Source organism: Liolophura sinensis, chromosome 1 (assembly GCF_032854445.1).
Source record: "Liolophura sinensis isolate JHLJ2023 chromosome 1, CUHK_Ljap_v2, whole genome shotgun sequence".
In the NCBI taxonomy this organism is placed as follows: Eukaryota; Metazoa; Mollusca; class Polyplacophora; order Chitonida; family Chitonidae; genus Liolophura; species Liolophura sinensis.
In genome coordinates, this window is record NC_088295.1 from 4,156,586 (window position 1) to 4,177,474 (window position 20,889).

The 20,889-nt window shown below is 43.7% G+C and overlaps 1 protein-coding gene across 1 annotated transcript in view; it reads right to left on the bottom strand.

The window, feature by feature from the left end:
- Positions 1-4,708: 4,708 nt before the first annotated feature.
- LOC135477545 (TATA-binding protein-associated factor 172-like) overlaps positions 4,709-20,889 on the bottom strand; it is a 66,891-nt gene continuing 50,710 nt past the window's right edge. The window contains exons 35-41 of the mRNA XM_064757693.1: positions 14,802-14,918; positions 14,374-14,522; positions 10,530-10,679; positions 10,127-10,204; positions 8,332-8,461; positions 7,663-7,754; positions 4,709-6,826 (exon numbers count right to left, since the gene is read on the bottom strand). Coding sequence (XP_064613763.1) covers positions 6,565-6,826; positions 7,663-7,754; positions 8,332-8,461; positions 10,127-10,204; positions 10,530-10,679; positions 14,374-14,522; positions 14,802-14,918 — 978 coding nt within the window. The 3' untranslated portion in view covers positions 4,709-6,564. The remainder of the gene's footprint in view (positions 6,827-7,662; positions 7,755-8,331; positions 8,462-10,126; positions 10,205-10,529; positions 10,680-14,373; positions 14,523-14,801; positions 14,919-20,889) is intronic.

Genomic DNA, 20,889 nt, shown 5'->3' on the forward strand with positions numbered 1-20,889 from the left:
GTAACTGTGGTACTGTTGTGATCACCAGTTTGTATGTTTATTGCTGATACTATACACGTGTATGCATGGTAGGCTGCAACTGTGGTGCGGTTGTGATCACCAGTTTCTATGTTTAATGCCGACATTATGCACGCGTATGAATGGCAGGCTGTAACTGTGGTGCAGTTGTGATCACCAGTTTCTATATTCACTGCTGATACTATACACGTGTATGCATGGTAGGCTGTAACTGCGGTGCAGTTGTGATCACCAGTTTCTACGTTCACTGCTGACACTGTAGACGTGTATGCGTGGTAGGTTGTAACTGTGGTACTGTTGTGATCACCAGTTTGTACATTCACTGCTGGCACTATACACGTGTATCCGTGGTAGGTTGTAACTGTGGTACTGTTGTGATCACCAGTTTGTATGTTTATTGCTGATACTATACACGTGTATACATGGTAGGCTGCAACTGTGGTGCGGTTGTGATCACCAGTTTCTATGTTTAATGCCGACATTATGCACGCGTATGAATGGCAGGCTGTAACTGTGATGCGGTTGTGATCACCAGTTTTTACTTTTACTGCTGACAGTATACACGTGTATGCCGGCATGATTACGCTGTAACTGTGATACTGTCGTGATGACAGTTTCTCGCAGATTGTAGCCTACAGCACCAGTACAGCCTGACGTGCAGTTCCAATGCTCTAGTTTCTGTGCCTAGAGCGAATGTTTTTTTTGTCGAAATGTAAGCCCTCACACATATGAATGTGAGGGTGTCCCAGTTAATGTGGAGCCAGCGGAAAGTGAGTATTGCCATGGTTTTCTGTTTAGAATCAAGTACGTGAGGGTTTTCCTGTAGAGATCACACGAGGAGCGATTCCGCAAAGGGAAGCAATAACCAAACATGACATGTCACGGCACGGCGTATCGCGCCGACAGCCCCGACTCCCAGCTCCTCGTCCGATCGATTAGAAGGAATGGACATTTCCAATTAACCTCGTGACATGTGCATGAATTCTGCCAGTGGTTTGAGCAGAAGGCCGGGTAGTAGGGGAAATTGCTACTGTATCAAACCTTGCAGTGTTAAGGTTTAAATGTTATAAACGGAGAGATCATGTCCGCTAAAATTAACCAGGCCGGGGTAATGACAACTCACCTGAACATCTACAAATGTCGCCTTAGGGCCAGGAATAAAGGAAACTGTAGATTTACGAATATGGAAACAACACTAAGAACGAGGAACAATGAGGATTTGACCATGTACGGTCTCCGTTTTCGGCCTATATATATATGCCTAGATATAAGAGCTATTCTTTTTTGTTGTAACGGACTTACCCAAAGCTCAACCTCTGAAGAAGGTCTATAGGCGTCACGGTACACTTTCATGAAAAGTCGAACAGCAGTTCTTCACAAGTTTACTAAAAAATACGCCTCTTTATCGAATTATCGCGGAAAAGGCAGTCCGACAAAGCAAATTTACGATCAAAGTGCAGTGAAAGTTGGTAAAGTCCCATACCGTTGATATATAAGCACAGACACATTCGTCTTCAAATATAATTTATTTATTTATTTATTTCATTGCTGTTTTACTCCGTACCCAAGAATATTTCACTTATACCACGGCGGCTAGCATTTCGGTGGGTGGAAACCGGGCAGAGAAACCCACGACCATCCGCAGGTTGCTGTCAGGCCTTCCCACGTACGGCTGGAGAGATTCAAATATAAGCGCAAAAACCTGTTAGCTCTCTCCAGTGTAAGGGCAGGGGCCTGTTAGCTCTCCCCAATCTGAGACCAGGGATCTGTTAGCTCTCCCCAATCCCAGACCAGCGACCCGTTAGCTCTCTTCAGCCTGAGACCAGGGGCCTGTTAACTCTCCCCAGTCTGAGGGCAGGAGACGGTTAGCTCTTCCCGATATGAGACCAAGGACCTGTTAGATCTCCCCTATCTGAGACCAAGGACCTGTCAGCTCTCCCCAATCTGAGACCAGGGATCTGTTAATTCTCCCCATCCTGAGGGTAGGGTCCTGTTAGCTCCTCCCAATCTGAGATCACGGATCTGTTAGGTCTTCCCAATCTGAGAGCAAGGACCTGTTAGCTCTCCCCAATCTGTGACCAGAGGCCTGTTAGCTCTCCCCAATCTGAGACCAGAGGCCTGTTAGCTCTCCTCAGTCTGACATCAGGGATCTGTTAGCTCTCCCCCACCTGAGAGCAAGGACCTGTTAGCTCTCCCCAATCTGAGATCACGGATCTGTTAGGTCTTTCCAATCTGAGAGCAAGGACCTGTTGGCTCCCCAATCTGAGAGCAAGGACCTGTTAGCTCCCCAATCTGAGACCAGAGGCATGTTAGCTCTCCCCAATCTGAGACCAGAGGCCTGTTAGCTCTCCCCAGTCCGACACCAAGGACATATTAGCTCTCCCCATTCTGAGACCAGGGGCCTGTTAACTCTCCTCAATCTGAGATCAGGGGCATGTTAGCTCTCCCCAATCTGAGACCAGAGGCCTGTTAGCTCTCCCCAGTCTGACACCAGGGACATATTAGCTCTCCCCATTCTGAGACCAGGGGCCTGTTAACTCTCCTCAATCTGAGATCAGGGGTCTGTTAGCTCTCCCCAGTCTGAGATCAGGGATCTGTTATCTCTTCCCAATCTGAGGCCAGGGATCTGTCAGCCCTTCCCAATTTGAGATCAGGGGTCTGTTAGCTCTCCCCAGTCTGACAGAAAGGACCTGTTAGGTCTTCCCAATCTGAGATCAAGGACCTGTTAGCTCTTCCCAATCTGAGATCACGGATCTGTTAGGTCTTTCCAATCTGAGATCAGGGACCTGTTAGCTCTCCCCCACCTGAGAGCAAGGACCTGTTAGCACTCCTCAATCTGAGACCAGAGGTCTGTCAGCACTCCTCAATCTGAGACCAGAGGTCTGTTAACTCTCCCCAATCTGAGACCAGGGACCTATTAGCTCTCCCCAATCTGAGACCTGGGGGCCTGTTAACTCTCCCCAATCTGAGATCAGGGATCTGTTAGGTCTTTCCAATCTGAGATCAGGGATCTGTTAGCTCTACCCCACCTGAGAGCAAGGACCTGTTAGCTCTCCCCAATCTGAGACCAGAGGCCTGTTAGCTCTCCTGAATCTGAGACCAGGGTCCTATTAGCTCTCCCCAGTCTGAGATCAGGGACCTAATATCTCTCCCCAATCTGAGACCTGGGACCTATTAGCTCTCCCCAATCTGAGACCAGGGACCTGCCAGCTCTCTCCAACGCCTACCTCGCGTGGTGTATTAGCAGCATATGTATGCTGTGTAGTTAACTATAGCTTGAAAGACAGCGAATTACGAAGTGGTGTTGAAAAGGTCTTTTTCCCATGATGTTTAAGCGACGATCCATGGTTGAACAACTAAGTTACTCGCCCAATATCGTTAGCTTTCACTTTGCAACTCACTATATCTAGTTATAGCACTGCCATAAAGCTCGTGTAACTTCAATATCCGTCACATACAACGGTACGTGTTCACTAGCCAGGATATGAACCAAGACCCTTCATAGTTACCAAGACCCTGACACAAACTTTCAGCAGTAACAACTATACGAAATATAAAGTCAAAACTGTAGTCACATTCTCATATACCCAACAGATCTGATCCTTAATCCATTTTGCCATCTTCCTCTATCACAAACAAGAACCTGTCACCTGATGGGTGTCGCTGACCGCATCATTCGATTTATTTATTTGACTCGTGCTTTACGCCGCACTCAAGAATCGATTAGGTGAAACTGCCTCCAATTGACCTCGCAACATGTACTTGAGTTCTACGAGTGGTTTGAGCAGACAAGGAGAACGAGTGTTAGGACGGGGAAATTGTCCCTGTATCAAACCTGTTCGCTCAAAGGTTTAAATGCTGTAAATGGAGGGATGCCAAAAATAACCAGGTCGGAATAATGACAACCCACCTGAAACTGTATAAATGTCGCCTGAATATGTCACTTATACGGCGGCGGCCAGCATTATGGTGGGAGGAAACCGGACAACCCCGAAGCACCCCCCTCCTCCCCGCACGCATCATCTAAGATCAGAGAGTTAATCCCTATTCCATCTGGATAAAAAACGCTGTGCTCATAAACAGACTAAGAAAACAGTGTTTCTTGCCACAACACATAAAGGTGATTCACCACCTGTGAATAAAACATCGTCTGGGCTCTGAAGTTCGGGTTTCGTTCCCTGTTCTCCATAACAGCCGTTATAAGTTTTCGTAACGACCATTCCCTATCACAAGCGCTCGGAGTTGTATCTGTAGATTCTGTACCCTCTGCCTGTGCAATGTGAACAGTTTTGTCTGCTTTTTTTATCCTTATTTAACGTCGAACTAAGAGGGGACAGGAGCACTGTAGTAGAACATTGGCAAGTTATACTGCATGCACAGCGTTTGAACCGGTAACTTTCTTCACAATGGCAAGACTGACAAGTGAACACTAATGTACCTGATAACACTCTTCGCTTTACATTTCACAACGAATTTCATCTCACAAATACATCCCTTTCACTGTAAGAACACTGTCCAGCAATGCTGCCTGGTCTGATGATTTGATGCTAAGTTTCACCTGCATATAGGGCAGCGAACCGATCGACACAACTGTTAGGTCAACTTCCACATTTGCATCGATGGAAGTATCGATGGAACAAAGTCAAACGCAAAACAAAATACAACGGTAACCCATCTCAGAGTGTACAGTTTTAATTCTGAGCTGAATATTCGATATTAACAAATGTAGATCATACTTCGAGTATCTCCCATTTCAATAACCTGCTACATCGTCCTCTAGTCCATCAGCTACAAGATATCTGAATCTATCAACATTACAGAATACACATCACACAGCTTGCCTTGCACAAGTCATATGGCTGACCCTGTGCAAGTCACATGGCTTGCCCTGTACAAGTCACATGGCTTGCCCTGTACAAATCACATGGCTAGCCCTGTACAAGTCACATGGCTAACCCTGTACAAGTCACATGGCTAACGAATACAACTCATAGCCACTGACATGTATATGTAAATGACAAGCTGTAGCACAAAAACAAAGTCTAATAATAAATGTTGCCAGACAGCTTATGAAGACCAATAAAGGGTGCCTGCAGAAGTCACGCGGCTAACTCTGTACATAATAAATCATGAAAAATCCTCACACAACTTTTCTGCAAGGCACCTTGTGGAAGGAAGTTTGTCTTCAAACCATTAAAACAGCAGCACACTTTAAATTTTTAAGTCGACTAAACATTTTGAATGATCCTGAACGTTTAAATTCGTTCTGGACTCTTGAGGTTCAGGAAATCAAAACAAATATGGTACATATTAACTTCTCTCTCAACAAAATAACTTTGTGCAGCCATAGTGTGTAACGTTTGGATAATGAGCCTGTAGATAGCCTGGGTTATAACATGGGCAGACACTGGACTCCACGACTCAATGTATGATCACTGTGGGAAGCATTTAATTTGTATGTATGTTTAACTCCCTCATTTACTGGCCTATACACCAACAGGTGTGTGTTTAAAAGCTTAACAAATGGGCAGGTATCAGTGATAATAGCATCCAACAATAGTTTATAAGTGTCTAAATTCAACAATCATGAATTGAAACAACAACAAATCAACAAATAATACATGCAAAATAACCAGAGTTTCTCAACTATCTAATAAGAAACTGTTTTCACACCATAGCTACACAAAACCATAGACAAATACATTTACAACTAGATGGCAAGGTCCAGCACAAGCGCTAAGCTGGGTAATAACGGTTACCAGATGATGATAAATGCCAACTGCTGACAGATGATAAAGCCTAATAATAAAGGTTGCCAGATGACAGCTGGTGAAGAGTGATGCCAACTGCTGACAGATGATAAAGCCTAATAATAAAGGTTGCCAGATGACAGGTGATGAAGAGTAATGCCAACTGTTGACAGATGATAAAGCCTAATAATAAAGGTTGCCAGATGACAGGTGATGAAGAGTGATGCCAACTGTTGACAGATGATAAAGCCTAATAATAAAGGTTGTCAGATGACAGGTGATGAAGAGTGATGCCAACTGTTGACAGATGATAAAGCCTACTAATAAAGGTTGCCAGATGACGGCCAATGAAGAGTGATGCCAACTGCTGACAGATGATAAAGCCTAATAATAAAGGTTGCCAGATGACAGGTGATGAAGAGTGATGCCAACTGCTGACAGGTAATAAAGCCCAATAATAAAGGTTGCTAGATAATACATATATCTGATTAAGCCTGCAAGGTTTCCACACAAACAAGTCTAATAATAAAGGTTGCCAAATCATAGCTGACCATGTCTGACAATAATGATGATGAGTTGACAGCTCAGCTGATAAAGCCCAATATTGTTGTACTTTACATAAATAATGATCTATCATACAACAATGTATATTCCACTTTTCATGGATATCAATCTTACAACCCTTTGTTACTGTAATACACACATATGATGTAGATCTCAGAAAAGAAGAGAGATATGGATGACTGCACTATTCTGCATACTCATTCTAAATTCACAGCCTGACATACGTTGTACACTACTGTAAAGACTGGATGAAAGAGTCCAGGTTGTACTCTGTCTCATATTGCTTCTCATCCCACAGCTCATCTAGGTTTTCCAACACAGACTTCATGGTCTCTTTTTGTGAGTCCACCTCCCCCTGCTGAACTGGCTTACTTCCCTTGTTTTTCTCATCCAGAGTGAAGAGCTCCAATAACTGGTCAGTCCCCATTGTTTTCAGACTCGAGTTCTCTTGAGAGATCACTGTGTTAGCTATGGTCAGCTTGAACTTCTGCAGCCTGACAAAACAAACCTTGACACATGTACATGTAGCTGATATCATTGGGGATGGAATCATTATGTTCTACCAAAGTTAATGAACACTGCAGCTTGATCTGTGTGATGGCATGTTTATAGCACTAATGCTAAAGTATGATTTGCCTTCATTTTTCAGTCGTATGATGACGCTGCTACCCCTGAAGTATCATGCCGAAGACAGACTGGTGTTTTATGCCGTGGTGAAAAATATTTCAATTACACGACAGCGGCCAGCATTGTGGTGGGAGAAAAGTGCGCTCTGAAACATACAGAGGTGGTTGGCAGACCTTCGGACATACGATCGGAGAGGAAGCCAGTACGAGCTGGACTTGAACTCACAGTAACCACACTAATCAGAGGTTCCTGGGTCATTGTGCTGCACTAGCACCCTCACTACTAGGCCACAAGGTTAATTCATAGGGAATGTGGTTAACAATAATGTTAGGCAAATACACTGCTCTTAAAACCTTTAATGTCATTTTCACGACTCTGCCAAAGATCTGCCTTGATGATACCAGCACCATAAGGGTGTAAACAAGATAATACAAAAATGGTTCAATATATAAATATGGAATATCATGTACAGGGCCTAATCTAGGGCATTCCTGAGCACGTCAAATGGATTTGTGCACCAAAACAGTTTCAAAACTATTCAGCTAGATCAATGTGACTTCGTCTTGACATTATGTGTGAGAAAGCTTGCAGAATACTGTAGATATGTGATAGCAACAGATACAGATAAGACAAGGACAGAGCAGTATATGAACAGATGGGGGGCCCTGTACATGAACATGACTATATTAATCTGTCATCTTACCCCATGATCTTCTCCTCCAACGTGCCCCGGGTGATCAGTCTGTACACATTCACCACCCTCTTCTGACCAATACGGTGAGCACGATCCATGGCCTGTACACACACAGCAAACATACATCATGGATGTGTCACTGGAATACATGGGTGCTACATGCATTGGTAATCCTATACTCATCTATCTACGTATATGTATAGAACAAACAATGTTAAATTTGCTGAGGTGACCCAGTAGTCTACCAGTGGTCTGAAAGTGGCTTGAAAGTAGCTAGCCTGCGGCCTGTCTATAGTATACCAGTGGCCAGCTGGTAGCCTGACCATAGGTGAGCCTGTGGAACAGCAGCTGACTTGTTGAATTATCTTTATAATATGGTGGGTCATCCTATCCACATACATGTATCAATGCAGTAATTAAATCCTCAGAAGACGAGAAGTACTAGGATGGCAGAAACCTGCTTAAGGGTGCAGAGTTGTTGAGTTGAGTGCAAAGTTGTTGTTACAGTTGCCCTCTTTTGTTCAGTCGCTAAAGTCAGTGATGACATTTCAAGCCTAGACATTTACAAAGAGAAATGAAAGATTGAACACGTCTGATAATAGCATGATTTGAATCTTTGTTTTGACTGGAAGATTCGAGTATTTGCCTGTATGTACACATAGTATCATAAATGCTTACCTGCAAGTCCTTCATGGGATTCCAGTCATGCTCCACAAAAATAACTGTGTCAGCCCCTGTCAAGTTCAGACCTAAGCCTCCCACATGAGTAGTTAACAGGAGAAGGTCAATGGAGGGGTCATTGTTAAACCTGTGACAGACAGCGGAAAGAGACGTGAACACTACATACATGAACATATATCCTCCGGTTACCATGGCAAAAACACTAAATACAAGTATCCACATGAACATCTATCCTCTGGTTACAATGGCAAATACATTAAATACAAGTACCAACATGAACATCTGTCCTCTGGTTATCATGGCAAATACACTAAATACAAGTGCCTGCACAAACATCTGTCCTCTGGTTATCACGGCAAATACACTAAATACAAGTGCCCTCATGAACATGTATCCTCTGGTTACCATGGAAAATACACTAAATACAAGTGCCCGCATGAACATCTGTCCTCTGGTTATCATGGCAAATACACTAAATACAAGTACCAACATGAACATCTGTCCTCTGGTTATTATGGCAAATACACTAAATACAAGTGCCAACATGAACATATATCCTCAGGTTACCATAGCAAATACACTAAATACAAGTACCAACAAGAACATCTGTCCTCTGGTTATCATGGCAAATACACTAAATACAAGTATCCACATGAACATATATCCTCAGGTTATCACGGCAAATACACTAAATACAACTACCCAAATGAACATCTATCCTCTGGTTACTACGGCAAATACGCTAAATACAAGAACCCACACGAACATATATCCTCCGGTTACCATAGCAAATACACTAAATACAAGTGCCAATATGAACATATATCCTCAGGTTATCCTGGCAAATACACTAAATACAAGCACCCACATGAACATCTATCCTCTGGTTATCATGGTAAATACACTAAATACAAATACCCACATGAACATCTATCCTCAGGTTACAATGGCAAATACACTTAATACAAGTGCCAACATGAACATCTATCCTCTGGTTATCATGGCAAATACACTAAATACAGTACCCACATGAACATATATCCTCAGGTTACCAAGGCAAATACACTAAATACAAGTGCCTGCACGAACATCTATCCTCTGGTTATCACGGCAAATACACGGAATACAAGCGCCAATTATCACAAATACAGTCCCAAACGACATGTATGAGTAATAATGTGTTTTGGGCCTATTTTAACCTGATTTTATTAACATACACGTATTCTGCCCTTTGGTTGGAGACATTTTGTAGATGAGGCTACAAGGCTTTTTTCAGGGTGAGTTTTGCTGAAACTTGGGTAAATGCACACTCTTGGAAAGAGGATGTGAAGTCTGCATCACAGCTGTCAAGCTGTAAGCTCCAGACTACTAGTACCGCTGTGTCTGAGAAGCAATATTTTGAGCATCATATTCCATTTTGACCCGTGATTTTCACAGCTTAGTCAACAACTGCATGAAAGGTTTTTGGAACTCAGCACTTTGGATTCAGCGCTCATTTGCACAAAATGTTTATGCGTATTAAGTACATGGAAATTCATTGCAATTGTTTGAAGGTATACATGTACAGAGTACATGTGATCTACGTGTATAACACAACTGTTTGAAGCTATACATGTACAGAGTACATGTGATCTACGTGTATAACACAACTGTTTGAAGCTATACATGTACAGAGTACATGTGATCTACGTGTATAACACAACTGTTTGAAGCCACACATGAACTCCAATGTGATCAGATGTCTAACTGAGACATAAGACTGAACTATATATAATAAGATCATGTAACTCACCTGTTAACGATGGTGTGTCTTGAGCCAGCAGGGACACTACCATCCAATCTCAGGTAGGTCACACTCGGCATGTGACACCTGAAATGTGGTAGAGATTGCTCGTAGAGTTATGAGAGTTGATGTACAAATTCAGACCTACCAGTTCACACTACCAGCAAAAAAATATCAAGAAACAAATTATTTGGTACCGTTTACAAATATAAAGACAGATGTGATCCCTTATTAATACTTTCCCAGGCTGGAATTAGGCATTTCCTGTATAAAGTAACATTGTTCAGTAATGACACTGTTCAGTAAACAAGTCCGATTACAGTCTATAGGGTACTCAATATCTTACCATAAAAATAAAATAAAAGTATAAAGTTCCCACAGGCTATATCAAAAGTTGAGTGGTCAGGCTTACTTGAGCAGATCATTTTCCACCAGGTCCAGCATGCTCTTCAACTGACAGAAGAGCAGGACGCGGTGTTGACCAACCACTGGTGTGTCCGTGTCAAGCTGACCAGTGGCAGGCAGACTGACCACACCTATACCACAGTCCTGGAGCAGTTGCCTGAAAACATAAACACATGTACATGTACAGATTTAGCTGCTATGTGAAAACATACACACAGGTACAAATACAGGTGTGTGAAAACATACACACAGGTACATGTACAGGTGCAGGGACAGATTTAGCTGTCATGTGAAAACATACACACAGGTACAGATACAGGTGCAGATTTAGCTGCTATGTGAAAACATACACACAGGTACATGTACAGGTGCATGGACAGATTTAGCTGCTATGTGAAAACATACACACAGGTACATGTACAGGTGCAGATTTAACTACTATGTGAAAACATACACACAGGTACATGTACATGTACAGGTGCAGATTAAGCTGCTATGTGAAAACATACACACAGGTACATGTACAGGTGCAGGGACAGATTTAGTTGTCATGTGAAAACATACACACAGGTACAGATACAGGTGCAGATTTAGCTGCTATGTGAAAACATACACACAGGTACATGTACAGGTGCATGGACAGATTTAGCTGCTATGTGAAACATACACACAGGTACATGTACAGGTGCAGATTAGCTGCTATGTGAAAACATACACACAGGTACATGTACAGGTGCAGGGAAAGATTTAGCTGCTATGTGAAAACATACCACACAGGTACATGTACAGGTGCAGGTGCAGATTAAGCTGCTATGTGAAAACATACACACAGGTACATGTACAGGTGCAGATTTAGCTGTTATGTGAAAACATACACACAGGTACAGGTGCAGGTGCCGATTTAGCTGCTATGTGAAAACATACACACAGGTACATACACAGGTGTGTGAAAACATACACACAGGTACATGTACAGGTGCAGATTTAGATACTATGTGAAAACATAAACACAGGTACAGGTGTGAAAACATACACACAGGTACATGTACAGGTGTGTGAAAACATACACACAGGTACATGTACAGGTGTAGATTTAGCTGCTATGTGAAAACATACACACAGGTACATGTACAGGTGTGTGAAAACATACACACAGGTACATGTAAAGGTGCAGATTAAGCTGCTATGTGAAAACATAAACACAGGTACAGGTGTGAAAACATACACACAGGTACATGTACAGGTGCAGATTTAGCTGATATGTGAAAACATACACACAGGTACAGGTGTGAAAACATACACACAGGTACATGTACAGGTGCAGATTTAGATACTATGTGAAAACATAAACACAGGCACAGGTGTGAAAACATACACACAGGTACATGTACAGGTGCAGATTTAGATACTATGTGAAAATATACACACAGGTACAGGTGTGAAAACATACACACAGGTACATGTACAGGTGCAGATTTAGCTGATATGTGAAAACATACACACAGGTACATGCATAGGTGTGTGAAAACATACACACAGGTACATGTACAGGTGCAGATTTAGCTGCTATGTGAAAACAAACACACAGGTACATGCATAGGTGTGTGAAAACATACACACAGGTACATGTACAGGTGCAGATTTAGATACTATGTGAAAACATAAACACAGGTACAGGTGTGAAAACATAAACACAAGTACACGTACAGACTATGATTCATTTAACGGGTAGCGGCTGTTTTGAAATTGTAAAGAGCTGTAGGTGAGGTTGCAGGTACACATACTTGCACAGGTTGCTCTCTGAAATTGCAAACAAGTGCAAGTGAGGTGTTATGGAGTAATGAGCACCAATAGCTAGGTTCATGTCATACCTGAAAGCTGTCAGTCTGAGAGCGTTACAGAGGTCATGAAGTGATGTGCACCAATAGCTAGGTTCATGTCATACCTGAAAGCTGTGAGTTTGGGAGCATGTCATACCTGAAAGCTGTGAGTTTGGGAGCATTACAGAGGTCATGAAGTGATGTGCACCAATAGCTAGGTTCATGTCATACCTGAAAGCTGTGAGTCTGAGAGCGTTACAGAGGTCATGAAGTTGTGTGCACCAATAGCTAGGTTCATGTCATATCTGAGAGCTGTGAGTCTGAGAGCATTACAGAGGTCATGAAGTGATGTGCACCAATAGCTAGGTTCATGTCATACCTGAAAGCTGTGAGTCTGAGAGCGTTACAGAGGTCATGAAGTTGTGTGCACCAATAGCTAGGTTCATGTCATATCTGAGAGCTGTGAGTGTGAGAGCGTTACAGAGGTCATGAAGTGATGTGCACCAATAGCTAGGTTCATGTCATACCTGAAAGCTGTGAGTCTGGGAGCATTACAGAGGTCATGAAGTGATGTGCACCAATAGCTAGGTTCATGTCATACCTGAAAGCTGTGAGTTTGGGAGCATTACAGAGGTCATGAAGTGATGTGCACCAATAGCTAGGTTCATGTCATACCTAAAAGCTGTGAGTTTGGGAGCGTTATGGAAGTCATGAAGTGATGTGCACCAATAGCTAGGTTCATGTGCACCAATAGCTAGGTTCATGTCATACCTGAGAGCTTTGAGTCTGAGAGTGTTACAGAGGTCATGAAGTTGTGTGCACCAATAGCTAGGTTCATGTCATATCTGAGAGCTGTGAGTCTGAGAGCATTACAGAGGTCATGAAGTGATGTGCACCAATAGCTAGGTTCATGTCATACCTGAAAGCTGTGAGTCTGAGAGCGTTACGGAGGTCATGAAGTGATGTGCACCAATAGCTAGGTTCATGTCATATCTGAGAGCTGTCAGTTTGGGAGCGTTACAGAGGTCATGAAGTGATGTGCACCAATAGCTGGGTTCATGTCATACCTGAAAACTGTGAGTCTGGGAGCGTTATGGAGGTCATGAAGTGATGTGCACCAATAGCTAGGTTCCTGTCGTACCTGAGAGCTGTGAGTTTGGGAGCATTGTGGAGGTCATGAAGTGATGTGCACCAATAGCTAGGTTCATGTCCTACCTGAGAGCTTTGAGCTCGGGAGCGTAACAGAGGTCATGAAGTGATGTGCACCAATAGCTAGGTTCCTGTCGTACCTGAGAGCTGTGAGTTTGGGAGCATTATGGAGGTCATGAAGTGATGTGCACCAATAGCTAGGTTCATGTCATACCTGAAAACTGTGAGTCTGGGAGCGTTATGGAGGTCATGAAGTGGATGTGCACCAATAGCTAGGTTCATGTCGTTCCTGAGAGCTGTGAGTTTGGGAGCATTATGGAGGTCATGAAGTGATGTGCACCAATAGCTAGGTTCATGTCGTACCTGAGAGCTGTGAGTTTGGGAGCATTATGGAGGTCATGAAGTGATGTGCACCAATAGCTAGGTTCATGTCGTTCCTGAGAGCTGTGAGTTTGGAAGCATTATGGAGGTCATGAAGTGATGTGCACCAATAGCTAGGTTCATGTCGTACCTGAGAGCTGTGAGTTTGGGAGCATTATGGAGGTCATGAAGTGATGTGCACCAATAGCTAGGTTCATGTCGTACCTGAGAGCTTTGGGACAGGGAGCGTTATGGAGGTCATGAAGTGATGTGCACCAATAGCTAGGTTCATGTCGTACCTGAGAGCTGTGAGTTTGGGAGCGTTATGGAGGTCATGAAGTGATGTGCACCAATAGCTAGGTTCATGTCGTACCTGAGAGCTTTGGGACAGGGAGCGTTATGGAGGTCATGAAGTGGATGTGCACCAATAGCTAGGTTCATGTCGTACCTGAGAGCTTTGGGACAGGGAGCGTTATGGAGGTCATGAAGTGATGTGCACCAATAGCTAGGTTCATGTCGTACCTGAGAGCTGTGAGTTTGGGAGCGTTATGGAGGTCATGGAGTGGCGTCCCGTCTCTCTGGAGCTGAGACATCACCTCCTCGTACTTGGGGTGCTGACTGGTCAGCACCAAAGCTGGGTGGTTACACACCTTACGTAGGTACTGTAGTGCCTAGAACAACAACAACAACTTTACCTCAAACAAATGGTGTATACATTGTACCTATGTATATAGTACCAGGTACATGAGGTAGTTTCACATTATTTTATAAATTAGTCTTTTATATGTGATAACATAAGGTAATGTATTTATGTTTGGTTACAGATGATCTCATAGCAATATTACAGTCTATAGTGGAAGAAGTCATTGCCCACCAAAATATACACAGTGAGAAGATGAAATGAATTCTATCGCAAATTTGTTCGCTTGACACCAACCCTAAAAACTCACCTGGAAGATATGGCTGCCCTGCACCTTTGCTTTGGACTCCTCTGCATGGAGAGAGAGCATGGAGTCCTCCAAACCCTTCCTAGCTCGAGATCGGGCAAAGTCCTCATACAGCTGAATCTGGAAAACAATGAACCTCAAGTTATCAGGACGCAACAAAACAACACAGCTCAAGTAATCAAGACATGACAAAACACCACAGCTCAAGTACTCAGGACATGACATAACACCACAGCTCAAGTCATCAGGACACGACATAACACCACAGCTAAAGTACTCAGGACACGACATAACACCACAGCTCAAGTCATCAGGACACAACATAACAACACAGCTACAGTACGACACCACAGCTCAAGTCATCAGGACACGACATAACAACACAGCTACAGTACTCAGGACATGACATAACACCACAGCTCAAGTCATCAGGACACGACATAACCACACAGCTACAGTACGACACCACAGCTCAAGTCATCCGGACACGACATAACAACACAGTCACAGTACTCAGGACATGACATAACAACACAGCTACAGTACTCAGGACACGACAAAACACCACAGCTCAAGTCATCACGACACAACATAACAAAACAACTACAGTACTCAGGACATGACATAACAACACAGCTACAGTACTCAGGACACGACATAACCACACAGCTACAGTACATAACACCACAGCTCAAGTCATCAGGACACGACATAACACCACAGCTCAAGTCATCAGGGCACGACATAACAACACAGCTCAAGTCACCATGATACGACAAAACACCACAGCTCAAGTGATCAGGACACGACATAACAATGCAGCTCAAGTCATCAGGACACGACAGAACACCACAGCTCAAGTCATCAGGACACGACATAACAACGTAGCTCAAGTCATCAGGACACGACACAACACCACAGCTCAAGTCATCAGAACGCAACAAAACAACACAGCTCAAGTAATCAAGACATGACAAAACACCACAGCTCAAGTCATCAGGACACGACATAACCACATAACTACAGTACATAACACCACAGCTCAAGTCATCAAGACATGACAAAACACCACAGCTCAAATAATCAGGACACGACATAACACCACAGCTCAAGTCATCAGGACACAACATAACAACACAGCTAAAGTACTCAGGACACGACATAACACCACAGCTCAAGTCATCAGGACATGACATAACAACACAGCTAAAGTACATAACACCACAGCTCAAGTCATCAGGACACGACATAACAACACAGCTACAGTACTCAGGACACGACATAACACCAGAGCTCAAGTCAACAGGACATGACATAACACCAGAGCTCAAGTCAACAGGACACAACATAACACCACAGCTCAAGTCAACAGGACACGACATAACAACACAGTTACAGTACTCAGGACACGACATAACACCACAGCTACAGTACTCAGGACACGACATAACACCACAGCTCAAGTCATCAGGACACGATATAACAACACAGCTACAATACTCAGGGCATGACATAACAATACAGCTACAGTACTCAGGACACGACATAACACCACAGCTCAGGTCATCAGGACACGATATAACACCACAGCTCAAGTCATCAGGACACAACATAACAACACAGCTATAGTACTCAGGACACGACAAAACACCACAGCCACAGTACTCAGGACACGACATAACACCACAGCTATAGTACTCAGGACACGACAAAACACCACAGCTATAGTACTCAGGACACGACAAAACACCACAGCTACAGTACTCAGGACACGACAAAACACCACAGCTCAAGTCATCAGGACATGACAAAACACCACAGCTACAGTACTCAGGACACGACATAACACCACAGCTCAAGTCATCAGGACACAACATAACAACACAGCTACAGTACTCAGGACACGACATAACACCACAGCTCAAGTCATCAGGACACGACATAACAACACAGGTAAAGTACTCAGGACACGACATAACAACACAGCTCAACTCATCAGGACACGACATAACAACACAGCTACAGTACTCAGGACACGACATAACAACACAGCTACAGTACTCAGGACATGACAAAACACCACATCTCAAGTCATCAAAACGAAACAAAACAACACAGCTCAAGTCATCGGGACGCGACAAAACACCACAGCTCAAGTAATCAAGACACGACAAAACACCACAGCTCAAGTTATCAGGACAGGACAAAACACAGCTCAAGTCATCAGGACACGACATAACAACACAGCTACAGTACTCAGGACATGACATAACACCACAGCTCAAGTCATCAGGACACGACATAACCACACAGCTACAGTACGACACCACAGCTCAAGTCATCCGGACACGACATAACAACACAGTTACAGTACTCAGGACATGACATAACAACACAGCTACAGTACTCAGGACACGACAAAACACCACAGCTCAAGTCATCACGACACAACATAACAAAACAACTACAGTACACATTACATGACATAACAACACAGCTACAGTACTCAGGACACGACATAACCACACAGCTATAGTACATAACACCACAGCTCAAGTCATCAGGACACGACATAACACCACAGCTCAAGTCATCAGGGCACGACATAACAACACAGCTCAAGTCACCAGGATACGACAAAACACCACAGCTCAAGTCATCAGGACACGACTTAACAACGCAGCTCAAGTCATCAGGACACGACAGAACACCACAGCTCAAGTCATCAGGACACGACATAACAACGCAGCTCAAGTCATCAGGACACGACATAACACCACAGCTCAAGTCATCAGAACGCAACAAAACAACACAGCTCAAGTAATCAAGACATGACAAAACACCACAGCTCAAGTCATCAGGACACGACATAACCACATAACTACAGTACATAACACCACAGCTCAAGTCAACAGGACACGACATAACAACACAGTTACAGTACTCAGGACACGACATAACACCACAGCTACAGTACTCAGGACACGACATAACACCACAGCTCAAGTCATCAGGACACGATATAACAACACAGCTACAATACTCAGGGCATGACATAACAATACAGCTACAGTACTCAGGACACGACATAACACCACAGCTCAGGTCATCAGGACACGATATAACACCACAGCTCAAGTCATCAGGACACAACATAACAACACAGCTATAGTACTCAGGACACGACAAAACACCACAGCCACAATACTCAGGACACGACATAACACCACAGCTATAGTACTCAGGACACGACAAAACACCACAGCTATAGTACTCAGGACACGACAAAACACCACAGCTACAGTACTCAGGACACGACATAACACCACAGCTCAAGTCATCAGGACACGACATAACAACACAGGTAAAGTACTCAGGACACGACATAACAACACAGCTCAACTCATCAGGACACGACATAACAACACAGCTACAGTACTCAGGACACGACATAACAACACAGCTACAGTACTCAGGACATGACAAAACACCACATCTCAAGTCATCAAAACGAAACAAAACAACACAGCTCAAGTCATCGGGACGCGACAAAACACCACAGCTCAAGTAATCAAGACACGACAAAACACCACAGCTCAAGTTATCAGGACAGGACAAAACACAGCTCAAGTCATCAGGACACGACATAACAACACAGCTACAGTACTCAGGACATGACATAACACCACAGCTCAAGTCATCAGGACACGACATAACAACACAGCTACAGTACTCAGGACATGACATAACACCACAGCTCAAGTCATCAGGACACGACATAACCACACAGCTACAGTACGACACCACAGCTCAAGTCATCCGGACACGACATAACAACACAGTTACAGTACTCAGGACATGACATAACAACACAGCTACAGTACTCAGGACACGACAAAACACCACAGCTCAAGTCATCACGACACAACATAACAAAACAACTACAGTACACATTACATGACATAACAACACAGCTACAGTACTCAGGACACGACATAACCACACAGCTACAGTACATAACACCACAGCTCAAGTCATCAGGACACGACATAACACCACAGCTCAAGTCATCAGGGCACGACATAACAACACAGCTCAAGTCACCAGGACACGACAGAACACCACAGCTCAAGTCATCAGGACACGACATAACAACGCAGCTCAAGTCATCAGGACACGACATAACACCACAGCTCAAGTCATCAGAACGCAACAAAACAACACAGCTCAAGTAATCAAGACATGACAAAACACCACAGCTCAAGTCATCAGGACACGACATAACCACATAACTACAGTACATAACACCACAGCTCAAGTCATCAAGACATGACAAAACACCACAGCTCAAGTAATCAGGACACGACATAACACCACAGCTCAAGTCATCAGGACACGACATAACAACGCAGCTCTAGTCATCAGGACACGACATAACACCACAGCTCAAGTCATCAGAACGCAACAAAACAACACAGCTCAAGTAATCAAGACACGACAAAACACCACAGCTCAAGTAATCAGGACACGACATAACACCACAGCTCAAGTCATCAGGACACAACATAACAACACAGCTAAAGTACTCAGGACACGACATAACACCACAGCTCAAGTCATCAGGACACGACATAACAACACAGCTAAAGTACATAACAACACAGCTCAAGTCATCAGGACACGACATAACAACACAGCTACAGTACTCAGGACACGATATAACACCAGAGCTCAAGTCAACAGGACATGACATAACACCACAGCTCAAGTCAACAGGACACGACATAACAACATAGTTACAGTACTCAGGACACGACATAACACCACAGCTACAGTACTCAGGACACGACATAACACCACAGCTCAAGTCATCAGGACACGATATAACAACATAGCTACAATACTCAGGGCATGACATAACAATACAGCTACAGTACTCAGGACACGACATAACACCACAGCTCAGGTCATCAGGACACGACATAACACCACAGCTCAAGTCATCAGGACACAACATAACAACACAGCTATAGTACTCAGGACACGACAAAACACCACAGCCACAGTACTCAGGACACGACATAACACCACAGCTATAGTACTCAGGACACGACAAAACACCACAGCTACAGTACTCAGGACACAACAAAACACCACAGCTCAAGTCATCAGGACACGACAAAACACCACAGCTACAGTACTCAGGACACGACATAACACCACAGCTCAAGTCATCAGGACACGACATAACAACACAGCTAAAGTACTCAGGACATGACATAACAACACAGCTAAAGTACTCAGGACATGACATAACAACACAGCTCAACTCATCAGGACACGACATAACAACACAGCTACAGTACTCAGGACACGACATAACAACACAGCTACAGTACTCAGGACATGACAAAACACCACATCTCAAGTCATCAAAACGAAACAAAACAACACAGCTCAAGTCATCGGGACTCGACAAAACACCACAGCTCAAGTAATCAAGACACGACAAAACACCACAGCTCAAGTTATCAGGACAGGACAAAACACAGCTCAAGTCATCACGACACGACATAACAACACAGCTACAGTACTCAGGACACAACATAACAACACAGCTACAGTACTCAGGACACGACAAAACACCACAGCTCAAGTCATCAAAACGCAACAAAACAACACAGCTCAAGTCATTGGGACACGACAAAACACCACAGTTCAAATAATCAAGACATGACAAAACACCACAGCTCAAGTCATCAGGACACAACAAAACACAGCTCAAGTCATCAGGACACGACATAACACCACACCACAAGTCATCAGGACATGACAAAACACCACAGCTCAGGTCATCAGGACACAACATAACACCACAGCTCAAGTCAACAGGACACGACATAACACCACAGCTCAAGTCATCAGGACACGACATAACACCACACCACAAGTCATCAGGACACAACATAACACCACAGCTCAACTCAACAGGACATGACATAACACCACAGCTCAAGTCATCAGGACATGACAAAACACCACAGCTCAAGTCATCCGCACACAACATAACACCACAGCTCAAGTCATTATG